General features: G+C 40.7%; 5 protein-coding genes and 1 pseudogene across 26 annotated transcripts in view; all 6 read left to right on the plus strand.

The window, feature by feature from the left end:
* The window catches only part of LOC147338018 (protocadherin gamma-C5-like), a 308,494-nt gene that overhangs the window by 125,944 nt on the left and 157,708 nt on the right, over window positions 1-24,842 (plus strand). For 2 of the 22 annotated variants that reach the window (XM_086314276.1, XM_086314412.1), the window contains exon 1: window positions 7,660-10,481. The exons of the other annotated variants lie outside the window; for them this stretch is intronic. In XM_086314276.1, the coding sequence (XP_086170402.1) occupies window positions 8,037-10,481 (2,445 nt within the window). In that variant the 5' untranslated portion in view covers window positions 7,660-8,036. Of the gene's footprint in view, window positions 1-7,659; window positions 10,482-24,842 lie in introns of those variants that run through there. 22 annotated transcript variants of the gene reach the window in all.
* LOC147338026 (protocadherin gamma-A7-like) lies at window positions 934-4,139 on the plus strand. Its single transcript, XM_086263062.1, has 3 exons — window positions 934-1,233; window positions 2,527-3,279; window positions 4,113-4,139. The coding sequence occupies exons 1-3, from the start codon at window positions 934-936 to the stop codon at window positions 4,137-4,139; spliced, it is 1,080 nt and encodes a 359-aa protein (XP_086119188.1).
* Window positions 3,335-7,650, plus strand: LOC147338027 (protocadherin gamma-A3 pseudogene; annotated as a pseudogene).
* Window positions 10,495-14,123, plus strand: LOC147338028 (protocadherin gamma-A7-like). Its single transcript, XM_086263094.1, has 2 exons — window positions 10,495-12,051; window positions 13,339-14,123. Exons 1-2 carry the CDS (start codon window positions 11,676-11,678, stop codon window positions 14,121-14,123), a joined length of 1,161 nt encoding a protein of 386 aa, XP_086119220.1. The 5' UTR covers window positions 10,495-11,675.
* LOC147338029 (protocadherin gamma-A7-like) lies at window positions 15,632-18,233 on the plus strand. The gene is made up of 3 exons (XM_086263108.1): window positions 15,632-16,169; window positions 16,618-16,624; window positions 17,464-18,233. Exons 1-3 carry the CDS (start codon window positions 15,786-15,788, stop codon window positions 18,231-18,233), a joined length of 1,161 nt encoding a protein of 386 aa, XP_086119234.1. The 5' UTR covers window positions 15,632-15,785.
* LOC147338030 (protocadherin gamma-A7-like) lies at window positions 18,649-23,466 on the plus strand. Its single transcript, XM_086314749.1, has 3 exons — window positions 18,649-20,279; window positions 20,728-20,734; window positions 21,574-23,466. Exons 1-3 carry the CDS (start codon window positions 19,896-19,898, stop codon window positions 22,350-22,352), a joined length of 1,170 nt encoding a protein of 389 aa, XP_086170875.1. The 5' UTR covers window positions 18,649-19,895; the 3' UTR covers window positions 22,353-23,466.

Consider the following 24,842-nt stretch of genomic DNA (forward strand, 5'->3'; position numbering starts at 1 on the left):
TTTCTTGTGGAGTCCATATGCTCATCCAATGTCTATTCAATTACTCGACTCATTCATACCGATTTATTTTACAGTGCTTATGCTTTCGATGCTGCCTGAGTCACCGTAAGACTTTACATTCACTGAATTATGTCAGAATCAGATAATCATTACATTAGGACTTATACATCTATAGTTTCCTCTAAGGCAACACTTCTATCTAATTTCATTTTCTTTTGCTTTGATGTTTTCTTTTTTCCTGTCTGAGTCCCGGTATTCTTGGTCTGGCGTTTAAAAATTCTTTTGAAACTTCGGTTTCAGTATTAGTCGTTCGTTTCAAATTTTCTTAGTATTTTGGTTGCGTTTGTTTTTGTTGTTGGTGTTTTTGTTGTTAGCTATTTATATTGTTACTTGGAAAATGTCTTCATTAAGCAGAATGGTGACAATAAAAGAAATTAAACATGCCCCCCCCCCCCCCCCCCCACCACCACACAAACACACACACACACACACACACACACACACACACACTTAGAGTTATAACAGTTGTTCAATACTCATTTGTCAAATCTCGTATGATTTCCACCTTTTAGACTCTAAGGGACGCTGTTGGCCAGTAAAATATTTTTGATCTTACGTTGCCATTTAGTTCATCCCCCCAGTAGTCATGCAGTGAAGTGGGCGCTCTGTGTTTTGTCCATAGATCGTATGAACAAGGTCTCACAGACTTCCATTTACAGCTTGAATTAAATGTAACGTGGCCGCTAATATACCGGGAGCCTTTTTGTTTTCTAATTCCTAAGGAGATATATCTTTTTTTTAATTTGGTTTTTCTTTTTTAGCTGAGTGATGGCGACTGTAAGGCGTCAAACCCGCGTCCCATCAAAATGGGAATCATTTTGTGGAGTACGACGTCACATAGGATTTCTTCTGTTGCTGCTTCTTGCTGTTAACATGGTAGGTGGTCAGATTCGGTATTCTATACCTGAGGAGATGAAGAAAGGCTCTGTTATCGGCAATGTGGCGCAGGATCTTGGCTTGGATCTGAAAAGGCTCAGCTCAGGGCGGGCCCGTATCGTGACCGGAGAAAACGTTCACTACACCGAGCTGCAGAAAGACAAAGGGACTCTGGTCGTCAATGAGAGAATAGACCGAGAGCAGCTTTGTGGGGACGTAACGCCGTGTAGTCTCAGCTTTGAGATGATTTTAGAAAACCCGATGGAACTACACAGAATAACTGTCGAGGTTTTGGATATAAATGATCACGCACCTGTCTTCCCAAACAAAGATAAACCCATCAGTTTTGAAATAAGCGAATCAGCTGCAGTTGAAGTACGTTTTCCTCTGCAGAGCGCGCAGGATCTAGATGTAGGCCAAAACGCGCTGCAAAATTATATTCTATCTCCAAACGACAATTTTATATTGAAACAACATTCAAATCCAGATGGAAGAAAATATGTTGAAATGGTGCTCCAGAAACCTTTAGACAGAGAGCGACACCCGCATTTCTCTTTGAAATTAATCGCAGTTGATGGAGGAACACCGCAGAGATCTGGTACAGTAAATATAGATGTGACTGTGTTAGACGCCAACGACAACGATCCAGTTTTTAATCAATCAGTGTACAAAGCATCTGTGTTGGAAAACACGAAAACAGGGACTAGTATCATTACAGTAAATGCAACAGACGCAGACAGTGGATTAAATGGACACATTACATACAGTTTATCCGAAATGAAAGAAAGTGCAGCGGATATATTTAGAATTAATGAAAACACCGGAATAATTTACGTGTCTGGTCAGATTGACTACGAGAAAGACAAAAAATACGAGTTGAGGGTAGAGGCAAAAGATCACGGTGGACTAACTGGGACAAGTAAAGTTATATTTGATGTTATTGATGTTAATGATAATGCTCCTATTATAAATGTATTGTCATTTTCTAGTCCCCTGTCAGAAGATTCCCGACCTGGTACAACAATTGCAATTTTGAATATAAAAGACGCAGATTCTGAGAGAAATGGGCAAATTAAATGTTCGATTGATGGTAAACTTCCCTTTAAAATTGAAACATCTCTGACAAATTATTACAATTTGGTCTCAGATCAACACTTTGACAGAGAATCCGTCTCAGAATATAACATAACAATTACAGCCACCGATTTTGGGTCTCCCCCTCTGTCTAGTTCAACAAAATTGCATCTAAAAATCTCTGACGTCAATGACAACGCACCATTATTTGATAAAAACAGCTATACTGCTTATATCATAGAGAATAACTCTCCTGGATTTTCCATATTTACTGTGAGTGCGCGGGACTCTGATTGGAATCAAAACGCTAGAATCTCATATCTTTTAGAGGACACACAGGTCGGTGGGAGTCCAGTTTCTACTTATGTGTCTTTAAACTCTGAAACTGGATTTCTTAACGCGGTTCGCACCTTTGATTATGAGCAAATCAAACAGTTTGAGTTAGTAATTAAAGCGCAGGATGGAGGCTCTCCTCCACTCAGCAGCAACGTGACTGTGAAAATAATGATCCGGGACCAGAACGACAACCCCCCTCAGGTTCTGTACCCAGTCCAGACTGGTGGCTCTCTGGTGGCTGAAATGGTTCCTCGTTCAGCAGATGTGGGCTATCTGGTGACTAAAGTGGTGGCTGTTGATGTGGACTCTGGACAGAATGCCTGGCTCTGCTATAAACTGCAGAAAGCCACAGACAGGGCGCTGTTTGAAGTGGGCTTACAGAATGGAGAAATCAGAACTATCCGCCAAGTCACTGATAAAGATGCTGTCAAACAAAGACTGACTGTTATAGTGGAGGACAATGGGCAGCCCTCTCGTTCTGCTACAGTCATCGTTAACGTGGCGGTGGCGGACAGCTTCCCTGAAGTGCTGTCGGAGTTCACTGAGTTGACCCACGACAAGGAGTACAATGACAACCTGACTTTTTACTTAGTCTTGGCTCTGGCTGTAGTTTCCTTCCTCTTCATCACGTGTTTAGTGGTTATTATATCAGTCAAAATCTACAGGTGGAGACAGTCTCGCATCCTGTATCACTCCAACCTGCCTGTCATTCCATATTATCCACCACGTTACTCAGACACTTTGGGGACAGGGACTCTGCCACATGTGTACAATTACGAGGTGTGCAGGACGACTGACTCCAGAAAGAGTGACTGTAAGTTCGGCAGAGCTGGTAGTCAGAACGTGCTGATAATGGACCCCAGTTCTACAGGAACGATGCAGCGGATACAGAGTGAAAAGAGCATCCTGGATGAACCAGACTCTCCTCTAGAGGTCAGTCAAATAATATTTCTGTATTTATACTCCTTCTTTGTTTGATTGCTCTGATGAAAAGCTTGGCAGCATTACACATTTCTCAGCACCAAGGACAGCGTCTCAGTTTTTAGGCCTAACTATATACCTGCATATAGGTAGGTCTAAAAAGCTTTTTTAAAAGGTCTTACATAGTTAATTTTTAAAAGAAAGTTCTCCCTAAAAGTCCCTAATAGTTTCCAGTATTTCATATACTGAAGCTGTGCTGGAGAAAAGATTAATGATCATACTCCCAGTGTTTGTGCAATGTTTTGTGCTTGCTTATTGCATCCCCATAAGACGATAAAAATGACATTGTCAAAGTAAAATACTAAAAAGAAGCAGAAGTAAGTCAGCCACGTATTTCTGAAGAGCAACGTTATTTTTCCTGAAGCCTGCGAAGAAACAAAAAAAAAAAATGTTTTCTGTTACTCATCTCTACTTGCTTAACCTGTTTAATTATGCTGATATTGTTTTTACTCTTTCTAAGAATTTGAAGCCAGGGAATTATTTTAGTTTCTGGTTATCATGATCTTTCGACTGGTGTATCTATATTTCTTTTCTGAGAGTAGCAGTTCTATTCTAGTGATTTTGTTCCCCTGGTTCTCAGCACTGTTGTTCAGCTGGTAGATAATGTAATTAAAACTTCTCTTGTTTGTGGTAGATCGTTCTCAATTTAACTTTTCCACTCACTATTAGTTGTATACACTCTTCAGTGAAAAATTATTTTATTAATGAAAGTAATTTCATATTGATCCCCACGGCTTAGATCGTTGTTACAAAGATTCAAGTCTCGTGTGATTTCTACCTTTTAGACTCTAAGGGACGCTGTTGGCCGCTGAAATAATATCTCTGTTTTGTTGTCATTCAGTCCATCCTCTCAGAAATCACACGGCGAGGACGGCTTTCTGTGTTTTGCCGAGGGTTCATGTGAACGAAGTCTCACAGATTTCCGTTTAACGGTGGAGAACAATTTTATGAGCCAACCAGCTACTGGTATACTAGGGTCTTTTTGTTACTGCCTAAAGAGACGATTTTTTCTTTCTTTGTATCTTTTTTGTATGAGTAATGGCGCCTGTAAGACGTCTACATTACATATCACCAGGGTGGGAATCATTTTGTGGAGTACGACGTCGCATAGGATCGCTTCTGTTGCTGCTTCTTGCGGTTAACATGGTAGGTGGTCAGATTCGGTATTCTATACCTGAGGAGATGAAGAAAGGCTCTGTTATCGGTAATGTGGCGCAGGATCTTGGCTTGGATCTGAAAAGGCTCCGCTCAGGGCGGGCCCGTATCGTGACCGGAGAAAATGTTCACTACACCGAGCTGCAGACAGACAAAGGGATTCTGGTCGTGAATGAGAGAATAGACCGAGAGCAGCTTTGTGGGGACGTAACGCCGTGTAGTTTCAGCTTTGAAATGATTTTGGAAAACCCGATGGAACTACACAGAATAACTGTCGAGGTTTTGGATATAAATGATCACGCACCTGTCTTCCCAAACAAAGATAAACCCATCAGTTTTGAAATAAGCGAATCAGCTGCAGTTGAAGTACGTTTTCCTCTGCAGAGCGCGGAGGATCTAGATGTAGGCCAAAACGCTCTGCTAAATTATATTCTGTCCCCAAACGACAATTTTATATTGAAACAACATTCAAATCCAGATGGTGGTAAATATGTTGAAATGGTGCTCCAGAAACCTTTAGACAGAGAGCGACACCCGCATTTCTCTTTGAAATTAATCGCAGTTGATGGAGGAACACCGCAGAGATCTGGTACAGTAAATATAGATGTGACTGTGTTAGACGCCAACGACAATATTCCAGTTTTTAATCAATCAGTGTACAAAGCATCTGTGTTGGAAAACACAAAAACAGGGACTAGTATCATTACAGTAAATGCCACAGACGCAGACAGTGGATTAAATGGACACATTACATACAGTTTGTCCAAAATGAAAGGAAGTGTAGCAGAAATATTTACGATTGATGAAAAGACGGGAACAATCTACGTGTCTGGTCAGATAGATTATGAAAAATACCGAAAATACGAGTTGAGGGTAGAGGCAAAAGATCACGGTGGACTAACTGGGACAAGTAAAGTTATATTTGATGTTATTGATGTTAATGATAATGCTCCTATTATAAATGTAATGTCATTTTCTAGTCCCCTGTCAGAGGATGCAACTCCCGGGACAACTATTGCAATTTTGAATATAAAAGACACAGATTCTGAGAGAAATGGGCAAATTAAATGTTCGATTGATGGTAAACTTCCCTTTAAAATTGAAACATCTCTGACAAATTATTACAATTTGGTCTCAGATCAACACTTTGACAGAGAATCCGTCTCAGAATATAACATAACAATTAAAGCCACCGATTTTGGGTCTCCCCCTCTGTCTAGTTCAACAAAATTGCATCTAAAAATCTCTGACATCAATGACAATGCACCATTATTTGATAAAAACAGCTATACTGCTTATATCACAGAGAATAACTCTCCTGGAATTTCCATATTCACTGTGAGTGCGCGGGACTCTGATTGGAATCAAAATGCTAGAATCTCATATCTTTTAGAGGAAAAACAGATCAGTGGGAGTCCAGTTTCTACTTATGTGTCTCTAAACAGTGAAGCTGGGGTTCTTAACGCGGTTCGCACCTTTGATTATGAGCAAATCAAACAGTTTGAGTTAGTAATAAAAGCACAGGATGGAGGCTCTCCTCCACTCAGCAGCAACGTGACTGTGAAAATAATGATCCGGGACCAGAACGACAACCCCCCTCAGGTTCTGTACCCAGTCCAGACTGGTGGCTCTCTGGTGGCTGAAATGGTGCCTCGTTCAGCAGATGTGGGCTATCTGGTGACTAAAGTGGTGGCTGTTGATGTGGACTCTGGACAGAATGCCTGGCTCTCCTACAAACTGCAGAAAGCCACAGACAGGGCGCTGTTTGAAGTGGGCTTACAGAATGGAGAAATCAGAACTATCCGCCAAGTCACTGATAAAGATGCTGTCAAACAAAGACTGACTGTTATAGTGGAGGACAACGGGCAGCCCTCTCGTTCTGCTACAGTCATCGTTAACGTGGCGGTGGCGGACAGCTTCCCTGAAGTGCTGTCGGAGTTCACTGAGTTGACCCACGACAAGGAGTACAATGACAACCTGACTTTTTACTTAGTCTTGGCTCTGGCTGTAGTTTCCTTCCTCTTCATCACGTGTTTAGTGGTTATTATATCAGTCAAAATCTACAGGTGGAGACAGTCTCGCATCCTGTATCACTCCAACCTGCCTGTCATTCCATATTATCCACCACGTTACTCAGACACTTTGGGGACAGGGACTCTGCCACATGTGTACAATTACGAGGTGTGCAGGACGACTGACTCCAGAAAGAGTGACTGTAAGTTCGGCAGAGCTGGTAGTCAGAACGTGCTGATTATGGACCCCAGTTCTACAGGAACGATGCAGCGGATACAGAGTGAAAAGAGCATCCTGGATGAACCAGACTCTCCTCTAGAGGTCAGTCAGAGGATATTTTTATATCTGTTCTCGTACTGTATGTAATTACTCTGATGAAAGGCTTTGCAGCATTACACATTTCTCAGCACCAAGGACAGCGTCTCAGATTTCCTCTGCATAAAGGCAGGCGTATATAGCTTCTGTAAAAGGTCTTATATAGTTAATTTTTAAAGGAATGTCCTCTTATAAAGTCCCTAATAGTTTCCAGTTGTTTTTTATATCCAAATGTCTTTGTTTATAGAGTATTGATGATCACACTCCAAGTTTCTTTGCAATGTTTCCTGGCAGTGTTTTACTTGCTTACCATTCTCTTGCCATAGTTATGAAGATATTTCAAGTGGAGCCTTGAAAGGTAAAATATTAGCAAAAGTAGAAAGAAGGTATGCGTTTCTTAAAAGCATTCTTACTTTCTTGTGGAGTCCATATGCTCATCCAATGTCTATTCAATTACTCAACTCATTCATACCGACTTATTTTATAGTGCTTATGCTTTCGATGCTGCCTGAGTCACCGTAAGACTTTGCATTCACTGAATTATGTCAGAATCAGATAATCATTACATTAGGACTGATATATCTATAGTTTACTCTAAGGCAACACTTCTATTTAATTTAATTTCCTTTTTCTTTGTTTTTCCTGTCTGAGTCACGGTAGTGTTGGTCTGGCGTTTAAAAATTCTGTTGAAACGGCGGTTTCCTTTAGGTCTGTCATTTCAAATTTTCTTAGTATTTTGTTGTTGTTGGTAACTATATATATTCTTACTTCATAAATGTCTTCATTAAGCAGAATGGTGACAATAAAAGAAATTAAACATGCCCCCCCCCCCCCCCCCCCCACCACACAAACACACACACACACACACACACACACACACACACACACACACACACACACACACACACTTAGAGTTATAACAGTTGTTCAATACTCATTTGTCAAATCTCGTATGATTTCCACCTTTTAGACTCTAAGGGACGCTGTTGGCCAGTAAAATATTTTCGATCTTACGTTGCCATTTAGTTCATCCCCCAGTAATCATGCAGTGAAGTGGGCGCTCTGTGTTTTGTCCATAGATCGTATGAACAAGGTCTCTCGGAGGTACATTTACAGCTTGAATTAAATGTAATGTGGACGCTGATATACCGGGAGCTTTTTTGTTTTCTAATTCCTAAGGAGATATATCTTTTTTTTTAATTTGGTTTTTCTTTTTTATCTGAGTGATGGCGACTGTAAGGCGTCAAACCCGCGTCCCATCAAAATGGGAATCATTTTATGGAGTACGACGTCACATAGGATCGCTTCTGTTGCTGCTTCTTGCTGTTAACATGGTAGGTGGTCAGATTCGGTATTCTATACCCGAGGAGATGAAGAAAGGCTCTGTTATTGGTAATGTGGCGCAGGATCTTGGCTTGGATCTGAAAAGGCTCAGCTCAGGGCGGGCCCGTATCGTGACCGGAGAAAACGTTCACTACACCGAGCTGCAGAAAGACAAAGGGACTCTGGTCGTCAATGAGAGAATAGACCGAGAGCAGCTTTGTGGGGACGTAACGCCGTGTAGTCTCAGCTTTGAGATGATTTTAGAAAACCCGATGGAACTACACAGAATAACTGTCGAGGTTTTGGATATAAATGATCACGCACCTGTCTTCCCAAACAAAGATAAACCCATCAGTTTTGAAATAAGCGAATCAGCTGCAGTTGAAGTACGTTTTCCTCTGCAGAGCGCGCAGGATCTAGATGTAGGCCAAAACGCTCTGAAAAATTATATTCTGTCCCCAAACGACAATTTTATATTGAAACAACATTCAAATCCAGATGGAAGAAAATATGTTGAAATGGTGCTCCAGAAACCTTTAGACAGAGAGCGACACCCGCATTTCTCTTTGAAATTAATCGCAGTTGATGGAGGAACACCGCAGAGATCTGGTACAGTAAATATAGATGTGACTGTGTTAGACGCCAACGACAATATTCCAGTTTTTAATCAATCAGTGTACAAAGCAGCTGTGTTGGAAAACACGAAAACAGGGACTAGTATCATTACAGTAAATGCCACAGACGCAGACAGTGGATTAAATGGACACATTACATACAGTTTATCCGAAATGAAAGAAAGTGCAGCGGATACATTTAGAATTGATGAAAACACCGGAACAATTTATGTATCTGGTCAGATTGACTACGAGAAAGACAAAAAATACGAGTTGAGGGTAGAGGCAAAGGATCACGGTGGACTAACTGGGACAAGTAAAGTTATATTTGATGTTATTGATGTTAATGATAATGCTCCTATTATAAATGTATTGTCATTTTCTAGTCCCCTGTCAGAAGATTCCCGACCTGGTACAACAATTGCAATTTTGAATATAAAAGACGCAGATTCTGAGAGAAATGGGCAAATTAAATGTTGGATTGATGGTAAACTTCCCTTTAAAATCGAATCATCTCTGACAAATTATTACAATTTGGTCTCAGATCAACACTTTGACAGAGAATCCGTCTCAGAATATAACATAACAATTACAGCCACCGATTTTGGGTCTCCCCCTCTGTCTAGTTCAACAAAATTGCATCTAAAAATCTCTGACGTCAACGACAACGCACCATTGTTTGATAAAAACAGCTATACTGCTTATATCACAGAGAATAACTCTCCTGGATTTTCCATATTCACTGTGAGTGCGCGGGACTGTGATTGGAATCAAAATGCTAGAATCTCATATCTTTTAGAGGACACACAGGTCGGTGGGAGTCCAGTTTCTACTTATGTGTCTTTAAACTCTGAAACTGGAGTTCTTAACGCGGTTCGCACCTTTGATTATGAACAAATCAAACAGTTTGAGTTAGTAATTAAAGCACAGGATGGAGGCTCTCCTCCACTCAGCAGCAACGTGACTGTGAAAATAATAGTTCAGGACCAGAACGACAACCCCCCTCAGGTTCTGTACCCAGTCCAGACTGGTGGCTCTCTGGTGGCTGAAATGGTGCCTCGTTCAGCAGATGTGGGCTATCTGGTGACTAAAGTGGTGGCTGTTGATGTGGACTCTGGACAGAATGCCTGGCTCTCCTATAAGCTGCAGAAAGCCACAGACAGGGCGCTGTTTGAAGTGGGCTTACAGAATGGAGAAATCAGAACTATCCGCCAAGTCACTGATAAAGATGCTGTCAAGCAAAGACTGACTGTTATAGTGGAGGACAACGGGCAGCCCTCTCGTTCAGCTACAGTCATTGTTAACGTGGCGGTGGCGGACAGCTTCCCTGAAGTGCTGTCGGAGTTCACTGAGTTGACCCACGACAAGGAGTACAATGACAACCTGACTTTTTACTTAGTCTTGGCTCTGGCTGTAGTTTCCTTCCTCTTCATCACGTGTTTAGTGGTTATTATATCAGTCAAAATCTACAGATGGAGACAGTCTCGCATCCTGTATCACTCCAACCTGCCTGTCATTCCATATTATCCACCACGTTACTCAGACACTTTGGGGACAGGGACTCTACCACATGTATATAATTACGAGGTGTGCAGGACGACTGACTCCAGAAAGAGTGACATGAAATATATGCAACCGATGAGTCAAAGTTTAGTGAGTGTGGATGGAGCTGTAGACGATGTACCGCAAGTGGACAAGCAACTGTCAGGCAACCGTTCCCAAATGTCTACTTTGGTGAGTGATAATCTAATCTTTTCTGTTCCATTTTCCTGAACTCAGCACTCACCTTTAACCTTCTAAGACCCGAACTCATTCATGGCATGCATGTTTAATTTCTCTTTGCTATTTGAGCTGATTGGGATCAAAGAATCATCTTTTTACGTCATGTAGTTTCTGAGAAAAATGATATCCACTTACGAGGACATTCGTTTTAAATTTCGATAGAACACTATACAGTCATAATCGAGTAATGCTGCAAAACTCTTTATTTGGTGTCTGAACACAGCAGTATTTTTCCTGAGTACAAAAACAAACTGAGAAACAACAATTGTGCCCCTATGAGCAATATAGCTCACTGGAAGTGCTGTTAACAGTTGCAGGAAGATGTATGTCTGTAACAAAGTATGGATAAAGATATCTGACCCTTGTAGAGGAACATTTAGTATTGTGGTCTAGACAACCCAAAATGTGATGTTCACATATATAGACGCCAGGTCCTAGGAGGTTAAATGTTGGTGAAAGTTTATCAAAAGCAACTTAGTGTAGCTTTCTGCCTTTGTTCCCCCCATAATATTCTCTGATTTCTAACTGATTTTTATATTTCTTTTAAACCACCATGAGCAACATCTTTATTGCACCTTTGTATTACTTTGATGTTCTACATTTTTGTGGCATTTATATCTCTGTTTGACTGCGCAGACTTTTTTTAACCTTTCTTTATTAAAGCGTACTCAAAATCTCATCTTTTTCAAGGTTTTGAATGTATTATACTTTCATCTATATATTCTGACTTATTAAATATAATAACAACATAATTGCACCAGTAGCAGTTCTACTCATTTATTATTTTTGCATTTAAGAATAATATAAGAATCATCATTTTAAGTTCACCTTATTATACATTTTTTTAAGTGTTATTATTTGCAGAAGAATTTGCTTTGTGTTACTCGGTGTTTACTAACTATGGACTGTAAGGGACGCTGTTGGTTAACTCACATATTTTGTAACCTATTATGTCAGGATCCTCTCCCTTTTCTCCCTGCTTCCAAAAGAAAGGGTGTTAACGTTCATTATATAGGTGGCAGTGGAATAGAATAGATGTCTTTCATTTTACATTGACTGAATGAAAAAAAAAACTTTTAGGCTGTCTTTGCATATTCAGTTCTTTTTTCCCGAATAAGAATCGTACCAAGATCGATTTCTTTTAATATGGATTGTGGATATAAAACCTACGCCCTGTGTGTAAAATGGCGCTTTTCCTGCAAAAGCAATTGGCAGATTCTGTTCTTCATGTTTTGTATGATCCATGTGGTCACTGGACATATTCGATACTCTATCCCAGAGGAGATGAAGAAAGGCTCGCTCATCGGTAATGTAGCACAGGACCTTGGTTTGGATCTCAAAAGGCTCCGTTCGGGTCGGCCCCGTATCGTGACCGGCGACAGCATCCAGTACACCGAGCTGCAGACAGACAAAGGGATTTTAGTCGTCAAAGAGAGAATAGACCGAGAGCAGCTGTGTGGAGACACAACCCCGTGCAGTTTCAGCTTTGAAGTGATTTTAGAAAATCCTATGGAGCTACATCAAATCACAGTTGAAATAACGGATATAAACGACCATTCGCCAACCTTCAAACGAAACAGTATCAATTTTGAAATCAGCGAATCAGCCAGTACCGGCGCTCGTTTCCCTTTGACGATGGCAGAAGATCCAGACGTGGGTGTTAACGGACTTAGAGAATATTTTCTGACCGACAATGACAATTTTGTTCTTAAACAAAACTCGAATGCAGACGGGAAGAAATACGCAGAGATGGTGCTTCAGAAGCCGCTGGACAGGGAGACAAATCCTAGTCTGTCTCTAAAGCTAATAGCTGTAGATGGTGGGACTCCGCAGAGATCTGGTACAGTAAATATCGATATAACTGTTCTCGATGCAAATGATAATGCTCCAGTATTCAATCAATCTGTATATAAAGCCACAGTCATGGAAAATTCTCCCAGAGATACTTACGTTATCACTGTTAATGCCAGTGACGCAGATTTCGGATCAAACGCTATCGCAACTTATATTTTTTCAGATCTCAACAGTGGTCTCAGTGATGTGTTTATGATTGACGAAAAAACTGGTGTCATTTCAATAACAGGCTCTACTGATTATGAAAAAAACAAAAAATACGAACTTCGAATCGAGGCAAAAGATCAGGGAGGTTTGACAGATTCAAGCAAAGTGATAATTGAAGTAACTGATGTTAATGATAACGCTCCTATCATAAGTGTTATGTCATTCACTAGTCCCGTGTCCGAGGACTCTCCTCCTGGTACCACTATTGGCATCATAAATGTAAAAGATCTGGACTCGGGTGATAACGGACAAGTAAACTGTAGAATAGAACAAAACGCGCCTTTCAAAATTAAATCTAATTTAAGGAATTACTATACGTTAGTAACAGATACTGTATTAGATCGTGAAAGCGTTTCAGAATATAACATCACAGTTGTTGCGACAGATGCAGGAATACCTCCTCTTTCAACAAAAAGAACCTTTCATTTAAAGGTCTCTGACGTAAACGATAATGCTCCGGTATTTTCTCAAAGTGTTTACAAATCGTTTATCATAGAGAATAACTCTCCAGGCATTTCTGTTCTCACTCTCGGGGCTAAAGATCCAGATGAAAACCAAAACGCCCGGATATCTTATATACTGGAGAACACTAATATTGGTGGAGCTCCAGTTTCTGAATATGTTTCAGTAAATGCAGAAAGCGGAGTCGTGCACGCTGTGCGCTCCTTTGATTATGAGCAAATCAAACAGCTGGTTTTTGTTGTGAAGGCGCAAGATGGAGGCTCCCCTCCTCTCAGTAACAATGTGACTGTGAAACTGATAGTTCAGGACCAGAACGACAACCCCCCTCAGGTTCTGTACCCAGTCCAGACTGGTGGCTCTCTGGTGGCTGAAATGGTGCCTCGTTCAGCAGATGTGGGCTATCTGGTGACTAAAGTGGTGGCTGTTGATGTGGACTCTGGACAGAATGCCTGGCTCTCCTATAAACTGCAGAAAGCCACAGACAGGGCGCTGTTTGAAGTGGGCTTACAGAATGGAGAAATCAGAACTATCCGCCAAGTCACTGATAAAGATGCTGTCAAGCAAAGACTGACTGTTATAGTGGAGGACAACGGGCAGCCCTCTCGTTCAGCTACAGTCATTGTTAACGTGGCGGTGGCGGACAGCTTCCCTGAAGTGCTGTCGGAGTTCACTGAGTTGACCCACGACAAGGAGTACAATGACAACCTGACTTTCTACTTAGTCTTGGCTCTGGCTGTAGTTTCCTTCCTCTTCATCACGTGTTTAGTGGTTATCATATCAGTCAAAATCTACAGGTGGAGACAGTCTCGCATCCTGTATCACTCCAACCTGCCTGTCATTCCATATTATCCACCACGTTACTCGGACACTTTGGGGACAGGGACTCTGCCACATGTGTACAATTACGAGGTGTGCAGGACGACTGACTCCAGAAAGAGTGACTGTAAGTTCGGCAGAGCTGGTAGTCAGAACGTGCTGATAATGGACCCCAGTGCTACAGGAACGATGCAGCGGATACAGAGTGAAAAGAGCATCCTGGATGAACCAGACTCTCCTCTAGAGGTCAGTTAGAGGATATTTGTATATCTATTCTCGTTCTTTACTTAATTACTCTGATGCAAAGCTTCCCAGCATTATACATTTCTCAGCACCAAGGACAGCGTCTCAGTTTTCCTCTGCATATAGGTAGGCCTACAAAGCTTTTGTAAAAGGTCTTACATGGTTACTTTTTAAAGGAATGTTTTTTTATAAAGTGACTGATAGTTTCCAGTTGTTTTCTATATCCAAATGTCTTTGTTTATAGAGTATTGATGATCACACGCCATGTTTTTGTGCAATGTTTCCTGGCAGTGTTTTACTTGCTTACCATTCGCTTGCCATAGTTATGAAGATATTTCAAGGGGACCCTGGAAAGGTAAAATATTAACAAAAGTAGAAAGACGGTATGTGTTTCTTAAAAGCATTCTTTCTCTCTTGTGGAGTCCATATGCTCATCCAATGTCTATTCAATTACTCGACTCTTTCATACCCACTTATGTTATAGTGCTTATGCTTTCGATGCTGCCTGAGTCACCGTAAGACTTTGCATTCACTGGATTATGTCAGAATCAGATAATCACTACATTAGGACTTATACATCTATAGTTTACTCTAAGGCAACACTTCTATTTAATTTAATTTTCTTTTGTTTTGTTTGTGTTCTTCTTTCCTGTCCGAGTCCCGGTATTCTTGGTCTGGACTCTGCCGTTTAAAAATTCTGTTGAAACTGCGGTTTCTGTTAGGTCGTTCGTTTCAAATTCTCTTAGCATTTTGTAGTTGTTGTTGTTTTTATCTATCTATATTCCTACTTGAAAAAGGTCTTCATTAAGCAGAATGTTGACAATATGAGAAATTAAATATTACCCCCCACAGTCAGTGATATGTTTTGGCGGTTTACGTTTCTCGTATTTAGTTAGTTCACATTCATGTTTTTCCGACCCTGTCCTACTTTTTATGAAATATGCGAAATGTTAAGTGTGTAGCTGTAGCAGTACATCCATACCTGAACACAGTGACGTATTTCCTGAATCAACTTATGTGAGGTGACTTATTCGAGATGGTTGGAACACTAGTACCAATATTACTTGCATTTGTAATTAAAACATCGTCTTTATGTGAGTTTTCACCGTCAGCTGGCTTTGCCAACCTTAAATGTCGTGCCTTTTAGCTTTACAGCTCTTTTTACTGTTGTACTTTTGTGTTTTCATGGAGTGTGTTCTGTTTTGACAATGCATATTCAAATGTAATTCATATAGTATTTTAATATACATTTTTGGGAACCTTTGTTATAATTATTATTATTAGAAGTAGTAGTAGTAGTAGTAGCGGAAGTATTTTTCTGAACACCTGTTGTAGCAGAACATCTTGGACATATTTGTATTTTTTTGATTGCACTAAATGTCTCATGACATTGCCAAAGAAAGAAAGAAAGCGCACGGTGTTACTGATTGTGGACTCTAAGGGACGCTGTTGGTCAATATAACATTTTTTTCTAAAACACTATGACACAATCTCCTCCCTTACCGCCGTTGCTCGTCAAGAAAAGCCGATATTATTCATTATATGGGCTCACAATCGAAGAAAACGCACATCTCCTTCTTTATATCTAAAAGATAGAATACAGTAGTTTATCATTGGTGATATATTAACTTTAGAACCCAGAATAAGTGAAGCGATTTACAATTTCCTTTAACTATGGATTGTGGATTAAAAGGATACACCCGGTGTATAAAATGGCGCTTTGGCTGTGGACGCAATTGGCATTTCTTCTTGCTCATTTTTTGTCTGATTCATATGGTCACTGGACATATTCGATACTCTATCCCAGAGGAGATGAAGAAAGGCTCGCTCATCGGTAATGTAGCACAGGACCTCGGCTTGAATCTCAAAAGGCTCCGTTTGGGTCGGGCCCGTATCGTGACCGGCGACAGCATCCAGTACACCGAGCTGCAGACAGACAAAGGGATTTTAGTCGTCAAAGAGAGAATAGACCGAGAGCAGCTGTGTGGAGACACAACCCCGTGCAGTTTCAGCTTTGAGGTAATTTTAGAAAATCCTATGGAGCTACATCAAATCACAGTTGAAATAACGGATATAAACGACCATTCGCCAACCTTCAAACGAAACAGTATCAATTTTGAAATCAGCGAATCAGCCAGTGCTGGTGCTCGATTTTCTTTAACCAGTGCAGAAGATCCAGACGTGGGTGTTAACGGACTTAGAGAATATTTTCTGGCCGAGAATGACAATTTTGTTCTTAAACAAAACTCGAATGCAGACGGGAAGAAATACGCAGAGATGGTGCTTCAGAAGCCGCTGGACAGGGAGACAAATCCTAATCTGTCTCTAAAGCTAATAGCTGTAGATGGTGGGACTCCGCAGAGATCTGGCACCGTAAATATCGATATAACTGTTCTCGATGTAAATGATAATGCTCCAGTATTCAATCAATCTGTATATAAAGCCACAGTCATGGAAAATTCTCCCCGAGATACTTACGTTACCACTGTTAATGCCAGTGACGCAGATTTCGGGTCAAATAGCATTGTGACTTATTATTTTTCAGATCTCAACAGTGGTCTCAGTGATGTGTTTATGATTGACGAAAAACATGGTATAATTTCAATAACAGGCTTTATTGATTATGAAAAGGACAAAAAGTACGAACTTCGAATCGACGCCAGAGATCAGGGAGGTTTAACAGACTCAAGCAAAGTGATAATTGAAGTAACTGACGTTAATGATAACGCTCCTATCATAAACGTTATGTCATTCACTAGTCCCGTGTCCGAGGACTCTCCTCCTGGTACCACTATTGGCATCATAAATGTAAAAGATCTGGACTCGGGTGATAACGGACAAGTAAACTGTAGAATAGAACAAAACGCGCCTTTCAAAATTAAATCTAATTTAAGAAATTACTATACGTTAGTAACAGATACTGTATTAGATCGTGAAAGCGTTTCAGAATATAACATCACAGTTGTTGCGACAGATGCAGGAATACCTCCTCTTTCAACAAAAAGAACCTTTCATTTAAAGGTCTCTGACGTGAACGATAATGCTCCAGTATTTTCTCAAAGTGTTTACAATACGTTTATCATAGAGAATAACTCTCCGGGCATTTCTGTTCTCACTCTCGGGGCTAAAGATCCCGATGAAAACCAAAACGCCCGGATATCTTATATACTGGAGAACACTAATATTGGTGGAGCTCCAGTTTCTGAATATGTTTCAGTAAATGCAGAAAGCGGAGTCGTGCACGCTGTGCGCTCCTTTGATTATGAGCAAATCAAACAGCTGGTTTTTGTTGTGAAGGCGCAAGATGGAGGCTCACCTCCTCTCAGTAACAATGTGACTGTGAAACTGATAGTTCAGGACCAGAACGACAACCCCCCTCAGGTTCTGTACCCAGTCCAGACTGGTGGCTCTCTGGTGGCTGAAATGGTGCCTCGTTCAGCAGATGTGGGCTATCTGGTGACTAAAGTGGTGGCTGTTGATGTGGACTCTGGACAGAATGCCTGGCTCTCCTATAAACTGCAGAAAGCCACAGACAGGGCGCTGTTTGAAGTGGGCTTACAGAATGGAGAAATCAGAACTATCCGCCAAGTCACTGATAAAGATGCTGTCAAGCAAAGACTGACTGTTATAGTGGAGGACAACGGGCAGCCCTCTCGTTCAGCTACAGTCATTGTTAACGTGGCGGTGGCGGACAGCTTCCCTGAAGTGCTGTCGGAGTTCACTGAGTTGACCCACGACAAGGAGTACAATGACAACCTGACTTTCTACTTAGTCTTGGCTCTGGCTGTAGTTTCCTTCCTCTTCATCACGTGTTTAGTGGTTATCATATCAGTCAAAATCTACAGGTGGAGACAGTCTCGCATCCTGTATCACTCCAACCTGCCTGTCATTCCATATTATCCACCACGTTACTCGGACACTTTGGGGACAGGGACTCTGCCACATGTGTACAATTACGAGGTGTGCAGGACGACTGACTCCAGAAAGAGTGACTGTAAGTTCGGCAGAGCTGGTAGTCAGAACGTGCTGATAATGGACCCCAGTGCTACAGGAACGATGCAGCGGATACAGAGTGAAAAGAGCATCCTGGATGAACCAGACTCTCCTCTAGAGGTCAGTTAGAGGATATTTGTATATCTATTCTCGTTCTTTACTTAATTACTCTGATGCAAAGCTTCCCAGCATTATACATTTCTCAGCACCAAGGACAGCGTCTCAGTTTTCCTCTGCATATAGGTAGGCCTACAAAGCTTTTGTAAAAGGTCTTACATGGTTACTTTTTAAAGGAATGTTTTCTTATAAAGTGACTGATAGTTTCCAGTTGTTTTCTATATCCAAATGTCTTTGTTTATAGAGTATTGATGATCACACGCCATGTTTTTGTGCAATGTTTCCTGGCAGTGTTTTACTTGCTTACCATTCGCTTGCCATAGTTATGAAGATATTTCAAGGGGACCCTGGAAAGGTAAAATATTAGCAAAAGTAGAAAGACGGTATGTGTTTCTTAAAAGCATTCTTTCTCTCTTGTGGAGTCCATATGCTCATCCAATGTCTATTCAATTACTCGACTCTTTCATACCCACTTATGTTATAGTGCTTATGCTTTCGATGCTGCCTGAGTCACCGTAAGACTTTGCATTCACTGGATTATGTCAGAATCAGATAATCACTACATTAGGACTTATACATCTATAGTTTACTCTAAGGCAACACTTCTATTTAATTTAATTTTCTTTTGTTTTGTTTGTGTTCTTCTTTCCTGTCCGAGTCCCGGTATTCTTGGTCTGGACTCTGCCGTTTAAAAATTCTGTTGAAACTGCGGTTTCTGTTAGGTCGTTCGTTTCAAATTCTCTTAGCATTTTGTAGTTGTTGTTGTTTTTATCTATCTATATTCCTACTTGAAAAAGGTCTTCATTAAGCAGAATGTTGACAATATGAGAAATTAAATATTACCCCCCACAGTCAGTGATATGTTTTGGCGGTTTACGTTTCTCGTATTTAGTTAGTTCGCATTCATGTTTTTCCGACCCTGTCCTACTTTTTATGAAATATGCGAAATGTTAAGTGTGTAGCTGTAGCAGTACATCCATACCTGAACACAGTGACGTATTTCCTGAATCAACTTATGTGAGGTGACTTATTCGAGATGGTTGGAACACTAGTACCAATATTACTTGCATTTGTAATTAAAACATCGTCTTTATGTGAGTTTTCACCGTCAGCTGGCTTTGCCAACCTTAAATGTCGTGCCTTTTAGCTTTACAGCTCTTTTTACTGTTGTACTTTTGTGTTTTCATGGAGTGTGTTCTGTTTTGACAATGCATATTCAAATGTAATTCATATAGTATTTTAATATACATTTTTGGGAACCTTTGTTATAATTATTATTATTAGAAGTAGTAGTAGTAGTAGTAGCGGAAGTATTTTTCTGAACACCTGTTGTAGCAGAACATCTTGGACATATTTGTATTTTTTTGATTGCACTAAATGTCTCATGACATTGCCAAAGAAAGAAAGAAAGCGCACGGTGTTACTGATTGTGGACTCTAAGGGACGCTGTTGGTCAATATAACATTTTTTTCTAAAACACTATGACACAATCTCCTCCCTTACCGCCGTTGCTCGTCAAGAAAAGCCGATAGTAGTCATTATATGGGCTCACAATCGAAGAAAACGCACATCTCATTCTTTATATCTAAAAGATAGAATACAGTAGTTTATCATTGGTGATATATTAACTTTAGAACCCAGAATAAGTGAAGCGATTTACAATTTCCTTTAACTATGGATTGTGGATTAAAAGGATACACCCGGTGTATAAAATGGCGCTTTGGCTGTGGACGCAATTGGCATTTCTTCTTGCTCATTTTTTGTCTGATTCATATGGTCACTGGACATATTCGATACTCTATCCCAGAGGAGATGAAGAAAGGCTCACTCATCGGTAATGTAGCACAGGACCTCGGCTTGAATCTCAAAAGGCTCCGTTTGGGTCGGGCCCGTATCGTGACCGGCGACAGCATCCAGTACACCGAGCTGCAGACAGACAAAGGGATTTTAGTCGTCAAAGAGAGAATAGACCGAGAGCAGCTGTGTGGAGACACAACCCCGTGCAGTTTCAGCTTTGAAGTGATTTTAGAAAATCCTATGGAGCTACATCAAATCACAGTTGAAATAACGGATATAAACGACCATTCGCCAACCTTCAAACGAAAGAGCATCAATTTCGAAATCAGCGAAATAGCCAGTGCTGGAGCTCGATTTTCTTTAACCAGTGCAGAAGATCCAGACGTGGGTGTTAACGGACTTAGAGAATATTTTCTGACCGACAATGACAATTTTATTCTTAAACAAAACTCGAATGCAGACGGGAAGAAATACGCAGAGATGGTGCTTCAGAAGCCGCTGGACAGGGAGACAAATCCTAATCTGTCTCTAAAGCTAATAGCTGTAGATGGTGGGACTCCGCAGAGATCTGGTACAGTAAATATCGATATAACTGTTCTCGATGTAAATGATAATGCTCCAGTATTCAATCAATCTGTATATAAAGCCACAGTCATGGAAAATTCTCCCCGAGATACTTACGTTACCACTGTTAATGCCAGTGACGCAGATTTCGGGTCAAATAGCATTGTGACTTATTATTTTTCAGATCTCAACAGTGGTCTCAGTGATGTGTTTATGATTGACGAAAAAAATGGTATAATTTCAATAACAGGCTTTATTGATTATGAAAAAGACAAAAAGTACGAACTTCGAATCGACGCCAGAGATCAGGGAGGTTTAACAGATTCCAGCAAAGTGATAATTGAAGTAACTGATGTTAATGATAACGCTCCTATCATAAGTGTTATGTCATTCACTAGTCCCGTGTCCGAGGACTCTCCTCCTGGTACCACTATTGGCATCATAAATGTAAAAGATCTGGACTCGGGTGATAACGGACAAGTAAACTGTAGAATAGAACAAAACGCGCCTTTCAAAATTAAATCTAATTTAAGAAATTACTATACGTTAGTAACAGATACTGTATTAGATCGTGAAAGCGTTTCAGAATATAACATCACAGTTGTTGCGACAGATGCAGGAATACCTCCTCTTTCAACAAAAAGAACCTTTCATTTAAAGGTCTCTGACGTGAACGATAATGCTCCAGTATTTTCTCAAAGTGTTTACAATACGTTTATCATAGAGAATAACTCTCCAGGCATTTCTGTTCTCACTCTCGGGGCTAAAGATCCCGATGAAAACCAAAACGCCCGGATATCTTATATACTGGAGAACACTAATATTGGTGGAGCTCCAGTTTCTGAATATGTTTCAGTAAATGCAGAAAGCGGAGTCGTGCACGCTGTGCGCTCCTTTGATTATGAACAAATCAAACAGCTGGTTTTTGTTGTGAAGGCGCAGGATGGAGGCTCTCCTCCTCTCAGTAACAATGTGACTGTGAAACTGATAGTTCAGGACCAGAACGACAACCCCCCTCAGGTTCTGTACCCAGTCCAGACTGGTGGCTCTCTGGTGGCTGAAATGGTTCCTCGTTCAGCAGATGTGGGCTATCTAGTGACTAAAGTGGTGGCTGTTGATGTGGACTCTGGACAGAATGCCTGGCTCTCCTATAAACTGCAGAAAGCCACAGACAGGGCGCTGTTTGAAGTGGGCTTACAGAATGGAGAAATCAGAACTATCCGCCAAGTCACTGATAAAGATGCTGTCAAACAAAGACTGACTGTTATAGTGGAGGACAACGGGCAGCCCTCGCGTTCAGCTACAGTCATTGTTAACGTGGCGGTGGCGGACAGCTTCCCTGAAGTGCTGTCGGAGTTCACTGAGTTGACCCACGACAAGGACTACAATGACAACCTGACTTTTTACTTAGTCTTGGCTCTGGCTGTAGTTTCCTTCCTCTTCATCACGTGTTTAGTGGTTATTATATCAGTCAAAATCTACAGGTGGAGACAGTCTCGCATCCTGTATCACTCCAACCTGCCTGTCATTCCATATTATCCACCACGTTACTCAGACACTTTGGGGACAGGGACTCTGCCACATGTGTACAATTACGAGGTGTGCAGGACGACTGACTCCAGAAAGAGTGACTGTAAGTTCGGCAGAGCTGGTAGTCAGAACGTGCTGATAATGGACCCCAGTTCTACAGGAACGATGCAGCGGATACAGAGTGAAAAGAGCATCCTGGATGAACCAGACTCTCCTCTAGAGGTTAGTTTTTCCGTATAACGTATATGTTTTTTTTCAAAAATATATACTTTTTTCCCTATATTGCAGTATCAAATAACTTCCAGCACCATGGACAGCGCCTATGTTTTCGTAATGTACCCACGATTATAATTTCCCTATCACATCCTCCGAAGTAATCACTCGCCTGGTCGTATGTTTCTTTCAATTATATGGATAAATCCATGGTCAGTTTTTTCGTTCATACCCCCAGACAGAGTTGGTCCGCATTCCTTTTTTTTTTCCTTTTATCATTATCACTGTTATTATTTGTTGTCCAGGCTGTGTTGGTGTTCTTGACACGGAAATGAGCAGTTCTACAAACGTTTGCTATCACAAAATATTAGTCTAAAGCAGAACCCAGTCATATACTCATATCTTAATAATTTCCTTCTTTTTTTAATTTTACGTATTTCCAAATGCTTCATCTCATTTCATACGAAAGTTCTCATCAGACCTTACAACAACCGAATTAGTCACTCATCTTATGTATGTGATTTCATTGTACCGGTGCATAATTGTATATTTCCCTTAAAAGTAGCTTTTTCTTATGAATCAGGTAATATTTTTATTTTATTTAAATAATGAGCGGCACAGTTTTTTGAGCAGATGTTTGATTAAAAAAAACATTTTCAATTGAATCTGGATAGATTTTAATTCCCTTTCTGTGAAATGTGTTAAAACATTGATGCTGAAGTTAAAGTATTTCAGTCAGTCGATAGTATTGTCTTTTTCAACTCGTTTCATATTAATCTCCATACTAGATAAAATGCATTCATTTCCGGTTTAACAATTGTTATTTTTAGTTTTATTCAAGCCTCATGAGATTTTTCACATTTTCGACTCTAAGCGACGCTGTTGGCCAGTAAGATGATTTTTTTTTTTTTTTTTTTTTTTTTTTGCGTTACGTTCTCATTCAGTCCATCCTCTCGGTGATCATGACGTGAGGAAGGCTCTCCGTGTGTTGTCCAGTGCGGATTCACAGACTTTCATTTGAAGCATTTACAGCTTGAGGACAGTTGTAAATGTAACGCCGGCGCTTATATATTGGGACGTTTTCTACTACATACAAAGGAAAAAGCTTCCATCCTTTGATTATTTCCATCGGAGTGATGGCGACATTAAGATCTCTGACCTGCATTTCTTCAGAATGCCGATTATTTTATGAACTGCGACGTCGCATAGAACTCCTTCTGTTGCTGCTTCTTGCGGTTAACATGGTAGGTGGTCAAATTCGGTATTCTATACCCGAGGAGATGAAGAAAGGCTCTGCTATCGGTAATGTGGCGCAGGATCTTGGCTTGGATCTGAAAAGGCTCCGCTCAGGGCGGGCCCGTATCGTGACCGGAGAAAACGTTCACTACACCGAGCTGCAGACAGACAAAGGGATTCTGGTCGTGAATGAGAGAATAGACCGAGAGCAGCTTTGTGGGGACGTAACGCCGTGTAGTTTCAGCTTTGAACTGATATTAGAAAATCCGATGGAACTGCACCCCATAACAATAGAAGTCTTAGATGTTAATGATCATTCTCCGATATTCAAGAAAGCAAATATTATGCTAGACATTAGCGAGTCCGCAAATCTCGGTGCCCGATTTGTGTTAGATAGTGCAGAGGATCCTGATGTTGGAGTAAATGGACTTCAAAATTATGTTTTAACCTCGAACGACAACTTTGTTTTAAAACAGCATGTGAATCCAGACGGGAGTAAATATGCAGAGATGGTGCTTCAGAGGCAGTTGGACCGAGAGAAGGTACCACATCTATCTTTGGAGCTTATAGCAATCGATGGTGGAAATCCTCAGAGATCTGGCACCGTAAATATAGACATTAATGTTTTAGATGTAAATGACAACGCTCCCGTTTTCAAACAGTCTGTTTATAAGGCGACGGTGATAGAAAATGCAGCAAAAGGTACTAATATTGTCACGGTGAATGCTACAGACGCAGATAGTGGATCAAATGGTTATGTCACATATTCAATTTCAAACGTGAAGAGCAATATAGCTGATTTATTGTCCATAGATCAGTTCTCTGGTTCGCTGTTTGTCTCAGGCCTCATAGATTTCGAAAAGGATAAAAAATATGAACTCAGGATAGATGCAAAAGATCAGGGTGGACTAACAGATTCAAGCAAAGTGATAATTGAAGTAACTGATGTTAATGATAACGACCCTATCATAAGCATTATGTCATTCACTAGTCCCGTGTCCGAGGACTCTCCTCCTGGTACCACTATTGGCATCATAAATGTAAAAGATCTGGACTCGGGTGATAACGGACAAGTAAACTGTAGAATAGAACAAAACGCGCCTTTCAAAATTAAATCTAATTTAAGAAATTACTATACGTTGGTAACAGATACTGTATTAGATCGTGAAAGCGTTTCAGAATATAACATCACAGTTGTTGCGACAGATGCAGGAATACCTCCTCTTTCAACAAAAAGAACCTTTCATATAAAGGTCTCTGACGTGAACGATAACTCTCCAG

Source organism: Aulonocara sp. 'chitande type north' Nkhata Bay, linkage group LG2, assembly GCF_057382095.1.
Source record: "Aulonocara sp. 'chitande type north' Nkhata Bay isolate Kocher_YH1m ecotype deep benthic linkage group LG2, A_spYH_male_GT1.1, whole genome shotgun sequence".
NCBI lineage: Eukaryota > Metazoa > Chordata > Actinopteri > Cichliformes > Cichlidae > Aulonocara > Aulonocara sp. 'chitande type north' Nkhata Bay.

Excerpts from the sequence above, each read along its gene's own strand:
- LOC147338026 (XM_086263062.1), top strand. The coding sequence starts at position 934 with ATGGTAGGTGGTCAGATTCGGTATTCTATACCTGAGGAGATGAAGAAA. Across the intron at positions 1,234-2,526 it reads TAACTGTCGAGGTTTTGGAT|CAGAACGACAACCCCCCTCA; the intron begins ATAAATGATCAC and ends ATGATCCGGGAC. Across the intron at positions 3,280-4,112 it reads AACCAGACTCTCCTCTAGAG|ACTCTAAGGGACGCTGTTGG; the intron begins GTCAGTCAAATA and ends TCTACCTTTTAG.
- LOC147338030 (XM_086314749.1), top strand. The coding sequence starts at position 19,896 with ATGGATTGTGGATTAAAAGGATACACCCGGTGTATAAAATGGCGCTTT.
- LOC147338029 (XM_086263108.1), top strand. The coding sequence starts at position 15,786 with ATGGATTGTGGATTAAAAGGATACACCCGGTGTATAAAATGGCGCTTT.
- LOC147338028 (XM_086263094.1), top strand. The coding sequence starts at position 11,676 with ATGGATTGTGGATATAAAACCTACGCCCTGTGTGTAAAATGGCGCTTT. Across the intron at positions 12,052-13,338 it reads AAATCCTATGGAGCTACATC|CTGTGAAACTGATAGTTCAG; the intron begins AAATCACAGTTG and ends GTAACAATGTGA.